Below are 18,541 nucleotides of genomic sequence, written 5' to 3' on the forward strand. Positions count from 1 at the left end.
GTGTCGTAAACATTTGGTGACATGCTGAATACTAAGAATGTACATATTCACATAAATAAAGCTATATATAAGAAAAATACACATGTGAAAATCTAAATAATAGCCTCATTTATGATCCAAACAATAAAGTTTGAAAAGGCATAATGTCGGATCCCAGGCAGTGATTGACAGTTGGTGCCCAGCAGTATGATCCAGTGGATAACTGTTTCAGCTGTGTCTATGAGGCAGATTGTGTGTGTGTGTGTGTGTGTGTGTGTGCGTGGCATGGCTGATTAACTGCAGAGTAGACCAGTACTGACCTCTGTTCCCTGTGTCCATGCTCACCTTTGATACGACACCTCACATGAGATGGGGAAGTGGGCCGTGCCTCAGATAAGAGGGATTGCTTTTATGATACATTGCTCCAGAAGGAAGCAGTCTACCCTTGCCTTCAAAAGACCATTCTAGTATAGAATATTAAAAACTGTTGCTTGTATGTATCCGACTGAATAAATCAATGCTTGTTCCGATGATTAGATCAGATACAGTGAAACAGAAATTCAACAAAATCAAACAAATCAAAAAGACTAAGATCTGTTCTATCAAATCAACAGCAGCAAACTTAATGTCCAGGAGGTTGGTACTATTGACTTTTTGAAACATTTATGATTACTTGGATTTCACCAATATAGAATTTCTGGCCAATACCAATTAGACAATAATTGTTTTCATGGTATTGCCAATAACAGGCCAATATAAGAAATCTATACTCATTCTAAAAAATCTAAAATAAATCATTTGTATGCGAGTAAATTTGATGAATTAATGTACATTTTGAGAATGTTCTACAGAAATCATTATAATATACTGATTTGGTGTTCATGAAACATTACATTTTAAAAACAGTTGTGCTGCTTAAATGTTTTTTTTTATTATTTGAAATAGAATTATTTTGTAAATTTTGATCAGTCTAACGTATACTTTCTGAATAAAACATTTAATTTCTTTCAACAAAAAAAACCCAACAATTACTATATTATGTCATTTTCAAAGGCCTTAATTTCCCTGATATTCCCAGGTTTTAATGACTGTTTGAACACTGCAGACCTATGTCTAAATCAAACAATCTATCCAAGTTTCACATCACTCCAGGACTGAATTATGAAGCACAGTCCCAACCGATGAATCACTGCTGCTGGGTCAGTGCCGGGCCCAGGGTTCACTGACCATCCCTCAGAGTAGAGGGAGGAATCGATGGTGTCCTCTGTTGGCCGAGGGTAAGTGGGTCATACATCAGGGGTCCCGAGTTCAGCGAGCTGCTTAGCAAGTGGCGATCAGACAGGCGGTCACAGCGCAGCTGGGCGGACAGTGACAGACTCCACCAAGGAAATGCCCTTGCTATGGCTCACTCGATATCTGACCCTGTCCAGCAAAACACACACAAAGGGCCTTCATGTCCCATTTAATGCCCTGAGCTCAGCTTAAATGGACTAAATGGAAACAAAATCACCCCTCAAACACATTGATTTCCTCAAAGAGTGTTTTACCTCAACCTAATAGCGCTTTTTCGTGTTAATTTGAACTCCTTCTTTACTTTAAATCACCACCGGGGACCCGCAGATCATGAGCATTATCAGTATCGCGCTTTCGTTTTCTTTTGGTGTTTTGTTTTTGTTCTCAAAAGTCCTCCAAGCTAAAGAAGATGATGACGGAGCCCAGGCTACAAGGCCAGCTAACCGGTCTAAACTGGTTCTGACACTGGAGGGGGTGCAGCTGGTGGAGAGAAAAGTAGCGTTGTTTTCGCCTTTAGCGAAAAGGAACCTGGAAGCATTTGAGGAATCGGCTGCAGGTACAGTGTAAGAGAGAGAAAGAGAAATCAAGTAATAGAGGCAGACAAGCAGACTGAAAATGAGGGGTAGGAAAAAAGACAAGCAGACAACACGACCGACGAGAGAGAGAGAGAAAAAAAGAGAGAGAGAGAGAGAGAAGGGTGAGAGGAATTGTAAAGGCTAGAGTGAGTGCGGGCTATGACACTGTCTCATCAAACAGCTGGACCTCAGCCAAGTTCATCTGTTAATGGACAACCACCATAGGGCCCCAGCACTCCCCCTTCATCCAGCACCTCCCTCACCCCCTCAAACCCTCGCCGATCGCTCTTTCTCCGAAAAAGAAACAGACGTAGATTATTCTAAAGCCTTTCCCTTTTTGTTGGAGATAAACAAAGTACTTCAGGTTCAGGGCTCACCCTGGGACTCTGACAAAGCAATCTATCATCCTGTCTGGCTCAGCCAGTTTGACCACACTGAGCCCAAGGAGGCTAATGGGCCCACTGGACAATTTTGTCTTTGTGTGGATGCCCCCTCGACTCTGCCACCCCCATTCCAATGCCCCCTCACAGGAACAGATGTGCTTAACCAGACCCTCTGCGACCTGGATCCATTCCTTCCACCATTTTATCACATTCAGTGGGGTCCAAAAAGTGAACATGCTTCTATTTGCATATTTGTAATGCAATAAAATATTTTTTATTATCAGATGATTATTTGAGTGAAAACGTAGAATTAAATATGAACATGAAATTCAGATTTTTTTTTTGTTTTAGCACACAAGCTGCATGAACTCACATGCTTATGTCAAATAGGATGATTACGTTCTCCAGAATGATCCAAAAACTTGATTGAGTGAATGAATCCCATGATCAATACGACAAATCTGCATAGTTAATAGTGCAGAATCTTCACATTTTAAATCATAACTTGAGAATTTTCAAAAGACAAAAACATTTCTTCCCAGGTTTAAATTGGATTTTGTATAGCAGATTTTTAACATGGATACTGTGTTTGACTTTAAGAGAAATATCGAAATGAGACAAAAAGAAGAATTAGGAACGAAAATGAGAGTTGTGTGAGAGATCCAGCAGGGCAGAGAAGAGATAAAAAGAAGGGTTAGCATTAGCCTCAGACGTGTCGAGACTCATACGGCTTCTGGATTTTCCCTGGAATGACATGCAACGGAGAGAATGAAACTCAAGAGAGGGAAAAGTATAAAAGAACAAGGGAGGGATAGGGAGAGAAGGCACAGGAGAAAGGGAAAAAAGAGCTGGACTTAAGGGTATTTTAGTACTTGCTTGCGGGGATTTTCAAATAGAGGGCAATTTACTGCAGTTTTTGTCTCGCAATCAAAGACAGCATTATATATTCTTTTCATACCTTTCCTCAGTTAGGTATAACATTTATCATAGTGTCCAATATTCTTTGCAGTTGATAAATAATGTGGAATATAAAGACATGTCACCCATACTATTATAAACCTTAGAAAGTTCATTCTGTTGCCAAATGCTTGGATCATTTCAACAATAAATGTAAAACAAAAAAGAACCAAAAAAATGTGGCAACATATTCCCTTAATTTCTTAATGTTTATAAAATACAACTGCCTAAATGTATAATGTTTATCTTTAGTTACATTATCTTATGAACAACCAAAAACTACAGCGACTTAGGTCTCATGAGCCACAGAATGGTTCATGAAATCGGACATACTGAAATAGAAGACTTGCAGATCAAAGTCCAACTGAATTAGAAACTGCAGCACCTTTTATTTTTATTTTTTTTACTAAAAAAAATAACTGACTCATAGGTATCATTTGCTTGGAAATCAGACGTCACTGGTTGCGCAGTGTTTTCAATAAAAAGAACTGGCACATAGGAGTCAGAGGCTAGGAAATTGGGACTTTGCTTTGCACTGAATAGCAATGCATAAAAAACAGTTCTGGCTTGCAACTCTTGGTTCCCAACTATATTCTAGAATAAACATATAGTGATCACTTTTCGGATGAAGTTTAGAATATGTCTCCTCCCACTTTTCAGATAGTTCTGTTTCCGATGACAGCTGATACAGGGGTTAAGGCAGCCACAACATGAGCAGGTCGTCTATATATCATGCATGGTCCAAATACACAGGTAAAGCCCCACTGTGTGTTTATGCATGCATGTGTGTGTGTGTATGTGTGTTGTATGAGCTCAGGCAACAGACTAGAGACAGCAGCACCCATCAGGGATAGGTTCCTGTTCAGAGCACAAACAGACACGGTTCACAACCCCCACTGTGAAACAAACAGTCCAGAGCCTTTGCCAGGATCTCATCTCACACTTACACACACACACACAAGTGAATGCATGCGGCACACAACAGATCACATAAGCTGACTGCAAGCAGTCCAGAGCAATACGTCTCAATCAAACAACAAACATAATTCCCAAAGGATGACAATACACTCTGCTGTACAGGTGCAAAGAGATGGTGACAAAGAGGGAAAAGAGCTTAAAGCTGAATTAAGGATGAAATTAGACACAGATGGCTGAAGGGAAGACCTCAGGATGGAGAGATTGATAAAGAATTTACTCCTTAAGTCCGCTAATCAAGGAGAAAAGAGAACTAATCAACCCATATTACAGACATCAGACATGCCGCCCGGGATGGAGTCAAACGGACAGCCAGCGCTTTCCCCCTAAACATGCACAGCCGTTTCGTTCTTTCTTTACCCATTTTGAGACGATAAATTATCCATTAGATTTCATCATATCTTACTAAGGCAATTACATCAAGAAAATGATAGCGCGTGTGCAATCAATTATGCATGCCCTTGGCCGGAGACCAGAGGCTGGGAAGTCGGAAAGGGCAGATCCACTCTGCACATGCACACAAACAGGCACACACACACACCACACGCGCATGCATGCAAAGAAACCCATACTACACCACGCTACACACACACACACATACACACAAATAAAAAAAAAGACCCTGGATCTCACAGATGTGCCCCATCAGTTCATCTTACTGCCTAAAAAGTTCATGCACTTAATAATTTATTTGTGTTCTGGATACGGTTTCCCAGCTGAATATTAACAACTTTGAAGCATGCTCACAGTCAGGGTAGGGCTAAAGGAGTCCGGAGGAAACAGTGCCTGCCGAGTCCCACCGGCCCGAGTCTATTCTCCTCCCCCTCCAACCCTGTCCTCCCCTCCTCTCCTGAAAGCGGCGCGTCCATCCGAGGAGTGAACCGTGCAGCCGTGCACAACTTACTTTTTTCCTGATTAAGAATTCTTTTTCATCGCAATGTAGGCTTCAGCGCTCCCTCAAAGCACTTTTGGTGAAAACAGGCAAGGAGAGAAAAGAGAAAAACAGCAATATGCAAAATATGAAAAAAAAAACTATTTACCTTTTGGGGTTTTGTTTGTTTGTTTGTTTGTTTGTTTGTTTGTTTAGTTTATCATTATTATTATTATTAAAATTATCAACTTATTATTTAATTCTTATTTCATTATTAAAATATTATTTTATTATTTAATTAAATTTCATAACATTTAACTTTTTCTTTTATTTCAGCTCTCTATCTGATTGCTCATTATAATACATGCATGAATTTATTTGATTGATATTTTTTGTCCACATGCCCACTCTCAGTCTCTTTCTGGTTCAATTACATATGACAGTCTCTCTTTTGGGAAATGAATACACTGATACATGGCGAGATGTGTGTGTCTGTGTGTGTGTGTGTGTGTGTGTCACTACGTGTGCATTTCCATATGGGTTCCGACTCTATGAACATGTTTGAGATCTGGAACCATTACAGCCACATGTCCACATGCGGAGGGACACACGCAATGTGCTGAAAGATTTAATTAATTTCCCTCAGCATGTTAACAGAGAGCCTCACTTAGTAAGACAAATCACTCTCAGAAAATGGCACTAGCATTTGAATCCCAGCAAGAGTATGTGTGTGTGTTTGGGGGGAGGAGGTGTTCAACATCTGCTTCCTTGTTGGGAAGGGGTTTACGGTGGGTCTGGAGCAGGGAAAAAAAATGTACAAATATCGTCATGTGCAGAAGGCAGAATCATTGTCAGTGTGTGCGTAATTTGAGTGGTTAGACGAGGCTCTCTCTGCTATCTCTGCAGTGTGTTACAACGGCGGGCTGAGCCGAGTCTGATCAGCAGTGATTAAGTGCGCCGCTGTATGCAAAGTGCATTAATGAGGGTGTGCGGAGTCATCAAGTAAATTAAATATGTCAAATCTCCCGGTGAACTTTCAATCTTCACATACAAACGTTGCTTTCATTTACAACCTCCATTTCTCGCTCAAAATCCGGGATGAAAAAAAGCAACGCTCAGAAGCAATTTATACCTTTGCTTCCTTTCTTCTTCTTTTTTTTTTCTCCACATGACCCTCTCCCCTATGTAAGCATGCACATACACACTTACGAACGCAAGCATGCTTTCTCATAGACAGCTCCCTGCAGAAGGTCTGACAGGCCATGCTGATGTGTTCAGAATGCGTATGGTAATAGGCCAATCAAAAATGCAAAACAATTGGCAATTACTGAGAAGACCTAATGGTCATTAGAATTTACAACTAGGTAATGAACTAAAGTCTGCCCACACCATGCATATTCATAAAGCAATTTAGGCTTTGAAGATTAAAGAAGTGCTTAAAATTCAAATGAGCCTGAGCAAATTATCAGTAAGATTCAGTCAGGAAGTAGCGGTTTGTGTGTGTGTGTGTGTCACCAGCACATGTTTTTACGAGTAGATGTTGCACCATTTTCCTTAAATTTGTTAACAGGAGTGTGCGTGTGTGCGTGTGTGCATGTGTATGTGTGTGTGTGTGTGTGTGTGTACGTGAACCCCATGGGCCTGACAGAGGCTAGTGAGGGTCTAGGTGTGAGCTTAGAGACCAATCAGCACAATAATGGTTGCTTAACCAAGCTGATTTTCAGCTTTACTCGACTCTTCAAAATCTTTATTTGCTTCTATTTGGTTTCATACAGATCGGTTAACAAAAGATAAAGAGGAAACGCTTTTATGGCAATTGCCGGCTTATTGAGTAAATGAGCATTTGAAAAGCAGTTCAATATTTGTGGTAGCAGACGTCTGAGGAGGTAGAGCTGTAACAGAGGTAATAAAAACCTAGCTTTAGTGCAGACATAATCATTTGTTTTCCATTAGTTATGCAAATTACAGTGCTGATAATATTTACAATAAAAGCAATTCAATTAAATCAAATCAAGGCTACAGGTAAGTAAATACAAATACACTGTATCAAAACTTTTCAGCACTCATAGAATATGAAAGACACAAAAAAAGAGATGATTTGGTGTCTTTATCAATTAAATTGAAGGTTGATCATTTTCTTTTAGTTGTATATATATATATATATATAATATATATATATATATATATATAGTACCAAAAAAAATGTTGTACTCTAAAATGCCATATCACTGAGAAATATATAAAATTCTCTTCAATTACAAAAGCAAAAGGAGTTTTCAGGTGAGCACTCAAAAAAGCATAATCTGAGTCTTGAAATGAAATGAAATGAAAGTGAAGGTTGATATCTGTGTCTAACTGTACACAGATCAAATATTAGAGCTCCTGTGGTCACAGGTAGGTTGAGCCTGTGTGGGCTGCAGCTGGGCTCTGGGCGGCTTCATCCCACTCAAATCTAAAAATAAAGCAATTAACTTATTGGCAGGCAGGAGGGGAAAGAGTATGACAGGCCGTCCTGCTCTAGGTGAGGGGTTGTGACCCACACGGGTCTCCAACACAGTAAAGAAGAGATTCAGAGCCCAGTCACCACTGGAACTGACAGAACAGGACATTTCTGAACATTCATATGGATCTATAAACAGTATACACACATATATGTACATACACACACACACACAAAGCTACAGTGAGCTTACTGTACCGAATATCTGGATATCTGAATACCCAGCAAACGGATAACAAACACACTAAAAATAATCATATAAACATAACCAACCTTATAAATGTATCTAATGCAATCTTTTGTTAAACTCTATTTTCTAAATTTAACATATAGTGTCTAGATGACAGAAATAATCAAAAAATGTCAAATAAAAGAAAATTAGGCTAATCATTAATCTTTGAAAGATCGCAGCTCTCGTCACGCAATGCGTCTGCATACTGTCTCAGCGGCAGAGTCTAAAACCACATACACACACGCAACTACGTGTACACACACATACACAAACACTACAACCCACTAAAACTAGGCAGGCACCCAATACCAACATGAGCAAAGCAGGCAACCACCCAAATCACACACAAACAGCGAGAGGGAGATACGGATGGCAGCTCCAGTTGTGGCACGCACGCTCTTGAGGACCTCACAGGGGCGAGGGGTGTGGAGTGGCTTCAAGTGAAAGGTTTTGATGGAGATCCACCAGCCTGCAAGAGACAACCTGTCCTGCTTAATACTCTGGTGTTTTTTTTAACAGAACCGGATCAGGAAATGGGTATCTAACGTCCTGTCTTCACCTGTGTGAACTCTTGAGGGCACTTGCCTGAGAAAAAAATGTCACTGCTTAGAGATTGCTCTTTTATAGTTCAGGTGGCTTTGAGTTTTAAGTAACTTTAAGAGGGGTAAAAAAAAAAAAGAAGAAAGAAAGAAAGGATAAACATCTGAAACAACGTTAAGCTTTTAACAGATGTTTAAAATCCTGTAGGATACATACAAATAGACACAAAACTAATGTGTAAAATCTAAAATTATAGTTTAGATAAGTCTGTATAATTCAGTTTTGGCAAAAATGGTGCTCTTTTATAGTTCAGTTGACTTTATAGTTTCAAGTAACTATTTAAAAAATCTGAAACAAAACTGACCTTTCCCCAGATGTTTTGCTTAAGGAGAAATTTCTTAAATTCTTTGTTTTGCTTTAGGAGAAAAAAAAAACTCTAGGAGAAATGATAATAGACACAAATGAGATGAAAGGTTACATATAAACAAGAAAATGAACGTGGATAAATTAAAATCAAATCAAACAGAGATTTGGTTGCACATATTTTCAAATCTAGGCAAATCTTATCAGTTTTTAGACATTGGTAAAGCTTTACTAAAAATATGAGATTGCTAAAGAAGTTACAAAGGGTAATGAAAGATTTTTTTAACAAAAACTGACCTAATTAATAGATAAGTAAAAAAATATATATATTTAAGAGAAATTTGATTGCAGACTTAGATATCTTTGACAAATCTGAAAAATCTGAGATATCAGCAAAAATAAAAATTTAATCTCAGCACTGTTTGGAGCAACTGTTGAGATATTAAAGTAATCTCGTTTGTGATTTTTCTTCCCAACAGGTGGGAAGCGGACCCCCTTAAGAGATTAGTAGAGACAGAATGATAGAAAGAGCAGCAAAACAGACAGGAAGGGAGAAGAAAGAAAAAACACTGAGAGCTGAAGGTGTCTGTAGAGACTCAAGTCCTGCCATCTGTAACCATTAGAGCCCAGATGAATTGATCGTATTGAGCGACCTGGCTGGCGCGGGGGCATAGCTGGTCAAGGTGACCTCGTAGTGGAGTTGTGTCCGCCCAACAATACCAGTAGGGATAGAGAAAGAAGAAAGAACACAGAAGTGAAAATTTAACTAGCCTAGCTCTGAAGCAGTGACGAGTCCATCGCATGTGTCTGACAGCGTGTGTGTGTGTGTGTGTGTGTAAAAGGTAAACAGAGTAGTGGAGGACACCCCTCCTGAAGCCCACCCGATGCCTCCAGCCATGCTCCGTGCCAATTTCTCTTTGGCATTGGCTGCTGAGGGATGTCCTGCAGTACTAGTGCCAACTCACACACACACACACACACCTCACGGCTGCAGAAAGCCACAAACAAATGCACAGGCCTCTTGCAGTCACACACACATGCACACGGCCTAGCAACTCTCCACCATTCCTATCTGTGTTTATAGAAGCTGTCTGTAATCCGCCGAGATTTATAAATATGCTTTGTAGTACATAAACATTTTTATGGACACGTTCCTCTGAAACATCTGACACAATTTGAGAGCTGCAATATGACAGGACCCAGTGGGTCTGCGCGCGTCCACCCACATACAAAACACGCACACATGTTGGCATAAATAAAATTTGGAGATCAGACCAGAAGGGAGCTTGGATATCAGTAAAACGACCACAAAATCTCTCCGCAGAGGCATAATCACACTTCTCACGGACCTAAAATGAAACTCTACATCTGCACGTGCCTCCGAACAACAACAACAGATACTGAGCGTTTTTGCATTGCTTTTATTTTTCACCTAACATCCGGCGGAAAGACAAAGCGATCGCTCGAGGTAGTCGCAGAAAGACGGCGTGATCAGGTGGCATTATGGAGATGAGGACAGACAGAAAGGAGAGAGCTGGATATTTCTCTTCTTGTGATGGAGGAGGCGATGCCATTGTCTGCAGGAGGGAGGGATGGGGGGGTGAGAGCGTCATTGGGTGCTAAGAGCGTATGAAGGGGTGCGGGGGTGGGAGAACTGAGACGGAGCGGGTGGCACCGTGCCAGGCAGTGCCCGTCTGGCTGCTAAATACCTTTGTTTCCTTGTATGCCCGCTTTGGTGCAAAAAACAGGTAAAACGGTGTGATTTTTAAGGTTTAAACCTTTCAAATATACATTTTTCACATAATATATCTAATTTCAACTGAATACAAATAACTATTGCACAAATAACAAAAAAAATGGATTCTTGTTTTTTCCCGTGCAACACAAAATTCCCAACCGTAGCCATGTAGCCCATTAGATGAGAATGGCGAATGAAAGGAAGCCGTCCACCCCCACAGCACCGAGCCGACTGTATCATGCAAATCAAGCCCGAGGATGCAGAATATCACAATGTTTCTGCGAGGGATGCTGCGAGACACATCTCCACATGCAGCAAAACAGCTCCAAGAGAATTAAACATCATTCTGTGCTATTATTACACCTCTTCCCTCTGGAAAAGCTCTGCACACCTCTCACACACACACATTCGGTACTGCTATTTTTTCTAAGATCAGACAGGAGATGGTACACATATGAAGGGACTAGATACAAACACACATGGGCATACAACAGCACGGTTTTCTTTGAAAGGGACGACCGGTCTTGTGTATGAAGAAATCTTGCCGGTGAAGGGAAATAAAAAGGTTTGGAAAATTAGAGGAGAATGCCTCCACCCCTACAATTTGAATACATATTCATAAAGAGCCACTTCCAGGGCACCATCGCCGCTCGGGTAAGACATGTCTCTTTGTCACTTCCCGATAATTCATTTTCTTGATTTCTTGAAAAAAAAAAGGACAAACAAGGTTTGGGTGTCGCCCCATATTAAGCCATGACAGCCAACACACACATCTGCACAGATAAAATGATCTTGTGACACTAAGCATCATCTGTGTACATGCATATTTCCACATGTGCCTCTAAAGAAAGTCTGTTACATCTGTCAAAGACACACACACTTCACGGGGCGGTTCGGAAAATAAAAACAACTGGCTCTCACTTATGACCGAACGTCAGCTAACGCTGCTCCTCAGAAGTCCTCTTAAAAAACGATCAGTGTCAGCACACTCGCTCCCTCACAGCTGAAATCCAGAAAGGCGCTTTGATGATAATTATGATCATGACAGATCGTCAAGCTCCAGATAATATGTGATTGAAAAAAAAAAGGAGGAAGAAAAAAACAATAAGGAAAAAAAAGCTTAAATTGCTGGGGTCTTTGTTAAGCCACTCATTTGGGTCACATTTTGGCACAGAAAATTGCAGGCGGCTCACATGCCAGACAATCGCACACAGTGTAATTGATTCAATATTAATTGGATGCCCCTGATTTACATTGACTGCTACAGCCATATGCATAGCAGAGAGGGAGAGAGTGACAAAACGGGCAAGCGAGCGGGAGAGTTAGAGGCATTAAAAACCCACCCAGCAAAGGCCATTTAAAAAACAATTATCTGTATTGAGGTCCGTTCTGCATGGCGGCAGTGTTAGTCCGATCTAATCTGCCGATTTATTGGAGAGCAGTCATAATTTCTGAAGGGCTGCCATAGCGAAAGACAGAGTCTTGAAAAGCGCTTGACAAAAAAAAAAAAGTTCAGAGCCCCAAATGGCCCCATATCGTGAGCCAAAGCGAATTCAATCTGTTCCATCGACATGTTTTTGGACAAGGCGTTGCGAAACAGAAGATCATAGGATGTTACTCTGCATAATTTTTACATTTCATCAGACATCTTATATTGTGCGGCAAAGGACACGATGCCGATTATATCTACAGAGCGGATTCAAAGCTCTGGGAAGAGCATTAATTCAACAAGACACTTTTGTGTCAACCTGTCTATTTTTTGCCATTTTTAAGAACTGAAAGGATGCAAAATCTCATTTAAGGATTAAAAATTAAATAAATACATTATGACTGTATCAAATCACTGCATGGGAGAGGAGAAGGTCTCGGTTCTCTCTAGTAAGGCCTCCTCACAAGGATACATTGTGCTATTTGGGGTAATACACAATCACACACACACGTGTGCATTGCCACTTTATATGCTCACACAGCAAATCCATTCCTCTGTGACAGGTACTGCCTTCTCTCACACTGAGCAGCTCTATATGGAAATGGAGTGGTTACATCACACATACCAATCTCCTTATTTGGTCGTCTGAAATATAGTCTAATGATCCATCTTTAAAAATAGATGCAATAAATAATAACAATTACTATATAAAATAAAAATATGACAAAATAAAAATAAATAAATGTAACAATAAAATATACAAAAAATAATAAAATAATATATACAAAATAGAAAACAGAAAACAGAATTTAAAACGTTCCCTTAAAAAATATTGAATAACTATATATATATATATATATATATATATATATATATATATATATATATATATATATATATATATATATATATATATATATAAAATGATAGAAATGCAATAAAAATGTTTTTCTTAAAAGCATTGAACTACCAGCTTTCCTTCTGCAATTTTGTGATGTTCTAAAGCACCTCTAACCCAGGTACACACACACACACACACACACACACACACACACTCAAATTATTCTGGTTTATACATTCATGGTAAGCTGCAGTCACAACTAACCTTGAATATGTTATGTCTGAAATCGTGTATAATATGGCTAATTAATATCTCTTCCCTGTCTGACCTGCCATGGCAGCAGATGCAGTAACACGCTGAGAAGCTGTTATGGACCTTCCCACAAAATTGTTTAAAAAAATAATAATAATAATAACAAGCACACATAATACCAGTGACCCAACGCTATCAGCTGAACCCTGATACATTATGATGTAAATGAGTTTAATAACCCAGTTTAGTGGCTGACAGAAACAAGAGACGTGCGCGATAGCCGACTCGCATTAAGTTTGTATAATTTGTGCTCAAACTGCATCAACATGCTTAAAACAAAGAGGGCAAGCAGACACAAATGACCCCATTCAGCCTCCATATCTGATCAAATTTAAATGTACTATAGCACAATCCACAGCAGATTATTGTAAACATTTATATGCACACAAACTAGGAGGCTTCTCAAACTATGCAAGAGGGAACTGTTGGAAAACAACTTGATACTTGAACTCAGCAGACGATAATTAGCCCAGAGCAAAGGGTCAAGTCCAAATGACTGTTGATGGGGCTAACCGGACCCAGACGCTTCCTGGAACCTGATCTTTGAGGCAGACCAGAGAATGGCCAAACATAAAGCCAAGCCAGAAAAACAGGCTGGAAAGTCTCACTCTCACATTTTCTACATTTAAAAAACAGCCACTCTAAATCGCCCCACCAGCAAAAAACACTCATGGACACATCATAACACGCCGACAACTTAAAGCAGTTCATTTCACTTAGCGCCCAGCTTAAGCAAGATTAGACTTACGCTGCTCTAAGATTCCAGGGTTGCCTTTATTTTAAGCTGTTTACAGTGGAAATTAGGGACTATCTTTTTTATGACTGTATTTTCCGTGTTTTATATAGTGCATAAAGCCAACCGCTAATTAAAACGCACATCCACAAAACTAAAACAAATAATTAGCAATGTGTTATTGTTTCCTGACAAACCAAAATACCCGAACGGCCTTCCATTTCCTTTCCTTTTTTGACAGAAAGTGAAAATGTGCAGGCGCGTATTTATAAGGATAAGATGTGGCTGTGCAAGAACCCACAACGAAATCAAGATACATCTGTCGGGACCACATGAGAAAGGCTGTGCAGCACAGAGAGGCATTTCCCATGAGCCTGTGGACACACACCAAGGGGGATGGCCTCTTCTCTCACAGCAAGGACTCCTCGAGCTGCCCCTCCAGTGCCAAAATCTCCCCCTCTCAATCCCTTTTATTTTTCTCCTCCCAACAGAGATGAGCAGTCCGTCGTGCCATAAAGAACACACCCTTTGCACTCTACTTTAACAAATCTGTAACTTTTAAGTCACAGTCTGCCACTTTGGGCCTCATTTGATTGCCATGGAGAGTGAATGACAAGTTACCAGAGGATTTGAAACACAAAGTGCAAATGTGCTTAAATGTGCCGAAGCATGCAGTCGGTGGTGGGAATGTGTGATCTACGGTTCGAATCTGAGCTTAATTATCCAAATCTCACAGAGTCCATCTGAAAGAGATCCTTGATTCCAAGCAGCTGAGATCTTGAGATAATAAATCAGATTTTAAAAGTTTTTTTTTTTTTTTTTATCTTTGTACTCTATGAAGTAATGCCGGTTCCTCTTTTGGTCTTCGTAATGGCTTCTCACTCTGAGGTTTGATTGAATATACCCCCTTCCCCTTCCTGCCCCACAGCTTTTAAATATTCAGCACTCTGATTCGTCTCCAGAGCTACGAACGAGACACCCCAACGATAAAGGACATGTGTCTACGATATGTGGCCCACACAACAACTCGGCTCCACCATGAAATGTTCCTCACACAGATACACGCACAGCCTTTCTATATTTAAAAGACAACTGAAATGGGATGAGGTTACCTGTAATGTTTTCCTGTTTGGGACAGATTCCTCGAGAAGACGTCGATAAGCAGTCATCGTCCTCCGGCGTGACCTGGACGCCCACCTCCACGGGTTTGGAGGCTCTCCTCAGCTCACCGTGCGAGGGCGAGGGGGGCTTATCCACTGCTTTGTCCATGCACAAAGTGCCATTGCACTGCTTCCTTTTGTGCTCAATGAAAATAAGGATGTCTCCCAAAGGGAAGTTCATCTGACACTGGCCACAGGTGAGCAGGTCCTGGTCTCCCTCTGGAGCTACCTGTACCAGCCCGCGCTGTTCCTGCCTCTCCTCCGAGACCACGGCAGACAGGGGCTCGGCTGCACGCAGGAAGAATCATGCACAGAGGGAACGAAAAACAGAGGGAATATTAGAGACTGGGTGCTGTAATGAACGCAGTCAAGATGAGGGAGCACATAACAGGATAAAAAGAACAAGGATACACAATTAATGTTAATTCACCACTTTCATTTAGCTTATAATTTCAAAACCATATTTTACATTTCTGATCCGTAATTACCTTACAAGTTATGAAAAATCATGATAATTGAAAAAAAAAAGATTATTAGTCACTGTCAGTTAAACTTCAGTGAACAAGCATAAAACATAAAATTCACATAAACTTGACATCTTATTAACATATGATTTATTATGATATAACAGTAAAGACAACAAAATTGTGTTATATTTGCTTTGGTGCATTAACATCTGTGTCTAAAACTGCAGTAAATTCATCTCAGTCTGACTCTTTGTTTCGGTCAGCCATACACACATCTGGATCATGAAATGACTGTATGGACAACACGTGTAGATATCCAGAAAAGCCGACACAAGTCACACCTGCAACAATACAAGCTTCACACAGTAAAGGCTATTAGCTTTTTTTCCCCCTCACGATAAAGTTAGCTGTAAGGTTCACACAAACACACACACGCGCGCGCGCAGGTACTTTTATAATGGTTGTTTAGTGAAATTTTGCGCAGAGGTTACATTAGCTTCCTAATGGTTAAAAATCTTGACCTTCTTTATAAGCTGCCAATTTCATGCTTTAATGAACCTAAAACCACAGAGAATCAAAAAATAGATTTTAATTTTAGTGGGTGATGATTGGTACAGATTTTGATAAAAAGGTGTAAGGATCATGTGCAGGGCGGTTAAATTTACTTCAGCCCAGTCTGGGGCAGATATTGAGGGGCAGATGTGGAGTATCTCCCAGACGTGCTTATGAGGATCATTTCTGACACATTTGCACATGAAGGAGAATAACGAAATGTGATAAATCTCCCTTCTATATGTAGTAGCTAACGCTTTTCGCTATTACGTAGTTTTGATTTGTTTTTCTGCATTTGTTTTTTTTTTTCGAGATTAAATTCTCTCCATTCAAATCAATAAAAGAAAGCCTACTCGATTTAAAGTGAACTCAAAGTATTTAAGGACTGGTTTCTAGATACAGAGGGATACATAGAGATATTGATTCGTAATGAATTCGTAATGATAACAGCTGTAAAACTTCCAGTTAGGAGTGATTGTGATAAAACACAGAGATAATCGATATATGCAAAACTTCAGTCGTGATTTAATAATAATACCGAGCGAGGACTTCTAAAGTTGGTAACGTATATTTCAGCTTCAATAATATACGTTACATTAAAATAACAGCTTATATTCAACACTTCAGTTAGCAATAACAATTATATTATGTACTTATTTTACCATCGCAGCTGCGATCAATAGACATCCGCATGTAGCCTATGCATATTTTTTTAATTATATCACATAAACTTTACACGACTGAACATGCATAAATAAATGTAAAAATGATCTATAGGTATGTTGCAAAAGAATATTCGACATTCTAGATCCTTCAAAAACAAATTAACTTTGCCCAGAATGTGTGAAAACTGTGGAAAGCTATCACAATTATTTTTTCTCAGTTGCTTTAAATTCCACCACAATCAGCGCTGCCACTAAAAACGATACTTAATTTAATACTACTTATAGACATTCATTTTAAATAGCCTATATAGCTATTTAAAATCAATGCAAGTGGTAAAAATTAAAATGTTGATAATGTTTTCAAATAACACTCATCAGAAAAAGTAGGCTATCTGTGTGTAACCTGAACGTGAACATTTAAAGCTGGATTTCAGTAAAGTAATTTTTAAAAGTTTGTAATAACAGCTTCTTCGTTAGAAATTCTCTTTCACTTTTAAAAAAAACTGCTTTCCTTGTAATTATGAATTCTCTAGATAAACTACATTTGGTCTATTATGTCTGAACATCCTTTGTGTGTACTTGATCAAGTTATACTTACAAGGTATAAAAATTCTACATTTCATGCCAGGTTAAAGGACGGGGTGAAAAAAAAACGGTTACAAGTTCATATACAATACGTTTCGCTCTTGCTAACATATGGTCAAATATAGATAAAGATAGCGGCGAAACTGATCGGGTTCGAGTCTAGTTTATGATCGTCGTCTGCCCCCTAGCGGTGGATTTCTGACACGAACAGCAGCGAACGCACGGAGTAACCCGCGCTGAGATCCCACAGCCTGTGTGTGGAAACCCGATAATGTTACACGATACTTTACAATGTTACAACAACTCGGGATTTGTGTCAAACATGTTTATCTAATAAAAGGCGGACTGATGCTTTTGCAGCTTTACGTTTGAAATATAAAATGGTACACATCTAAAGACAAGAAGATAGGAGCTAAAATGTTTTCGGTTCGTCGTGCTCCTGACAACATTTCAGATCCAATAAAATAAGAAGCAAACTTTATTTACAAAAATGCAGCCTACCACAGTCCTTCAAGGCATGTTTAGGTTAAAAAATATATATAATAATAAAAATTGGAATGATATTACGGAGAACAGCAGTAGAATGCTACGAATGTGTGCATACAAAAAGAGCAGAACTGGCTGGTTTTCTTGATACACTTGTATCTAAATAGTTGCGTTACATTTAGGTTTCGTCTTACCTTTGTCACCGACATTTAAGACAAAATCAGGCCTAAGTGAAATCAAATTATCCTTGAATAAATGCAAACGAAACTGCAAAGAGCGTGGCGTAAAATCGTCTCCTATTGCTTTTAAGCGAAAGCCCATACGAGTAGATCAGAATCGCGTTTGGCTTCAAATGTAAGAAAAGCTTACGTTTAAAAATCGAATAGATTTAATATGCAGATGTCTTGCTCTGCGATGTTAGTCTCGCACAGTCGACTATCGTGCTCTATTTGCTGGCAGTGGGGTATACGCGCACGCGGCGCTTGTAAACAGTCGGACACGAGATTTTTCCCAATCAAAATTCACTTCCACTCTTTGAAAATCTTCCAAAAATAGTGCGAGAGGGGGGAAATCCTGCCCAGAGTCACAGACAGACAGCGTTACGGGACATTCCACGAAATGTGAGCGCAAATTCGCGAGCGAAAGCACGCGTGTATATACCCACCACAGTCCGGTATATGTGAGCGCTTGCTCTTAAGTGGTCAAAGCGACTCGGGCACGAGAGCCAAGACATATGCGCCTAAACACCGAGTCGGCACGAACTTCTCCAAGTACAGCGATGGAAAGCAAACTTTTGTGGCATTTCGGCGGACGAGGGTGCGCGTTAAAGGCATTGCAGAGATGGGAACGCTCTCTTCACTAAAGTCCACTTGATCTGCGCTGTCCAGTGTCCAGTGTGTCTTCAC

At 39.8% G+C, this 18,541-nt stretch overlaps 1 protein-coding gene across 3 annotated transcripts in view; it reads right to left on the reverse strand.

Annotated features, from left to right (window-relative positions):
• Positions 1 to 18,541, reverse strand: part of bcl11aa (BCL11 transcription factor A a) — a 55,399-nt gene that overhangs the window by 33,073 nt on the left and 3,785 nt on the right. The window contains exons 1-2 of one of the 3 annotated variants that reach the window (XM_026223909.1): positions 17,831 to 18,279; positions 14,834 to 15,169 (exon numbers count right to left, since the gene is read on the reverse strand). In XM_026223909.1, the coding sequence (XP_026079694.1) occupies positions 14,834 to 15,169; positions 17,831 to 17,957 (463 nt within the window). In that variant the 5' untranslated portion in view covers positions 17,958 to 18,279. Of the gene's footprint in view, positions 1 to 14,833; positions 15,170 to 17,830; positions 18,280 to 18,541 lie in introns of those variants that run through there. The other 2 variants (XM_026223910.1, XM_026223911.1) reach the window with 2 other exon arrangements.

This window comes from Carassius auratus, chromosome 38 (assembly GCF_003368295.1).
Source record: "Carassius auratus strain Wakin chromosome 38, ASM336829v1, whole genome shotgun sequence".
Taxonomy (NCBI): domain Eukaryota; kingdom Metazoa; phylum Chordata; class Actinopteri; order Cypriniformes; family Cyprinidae; genus Carassius; species Carassius auratus.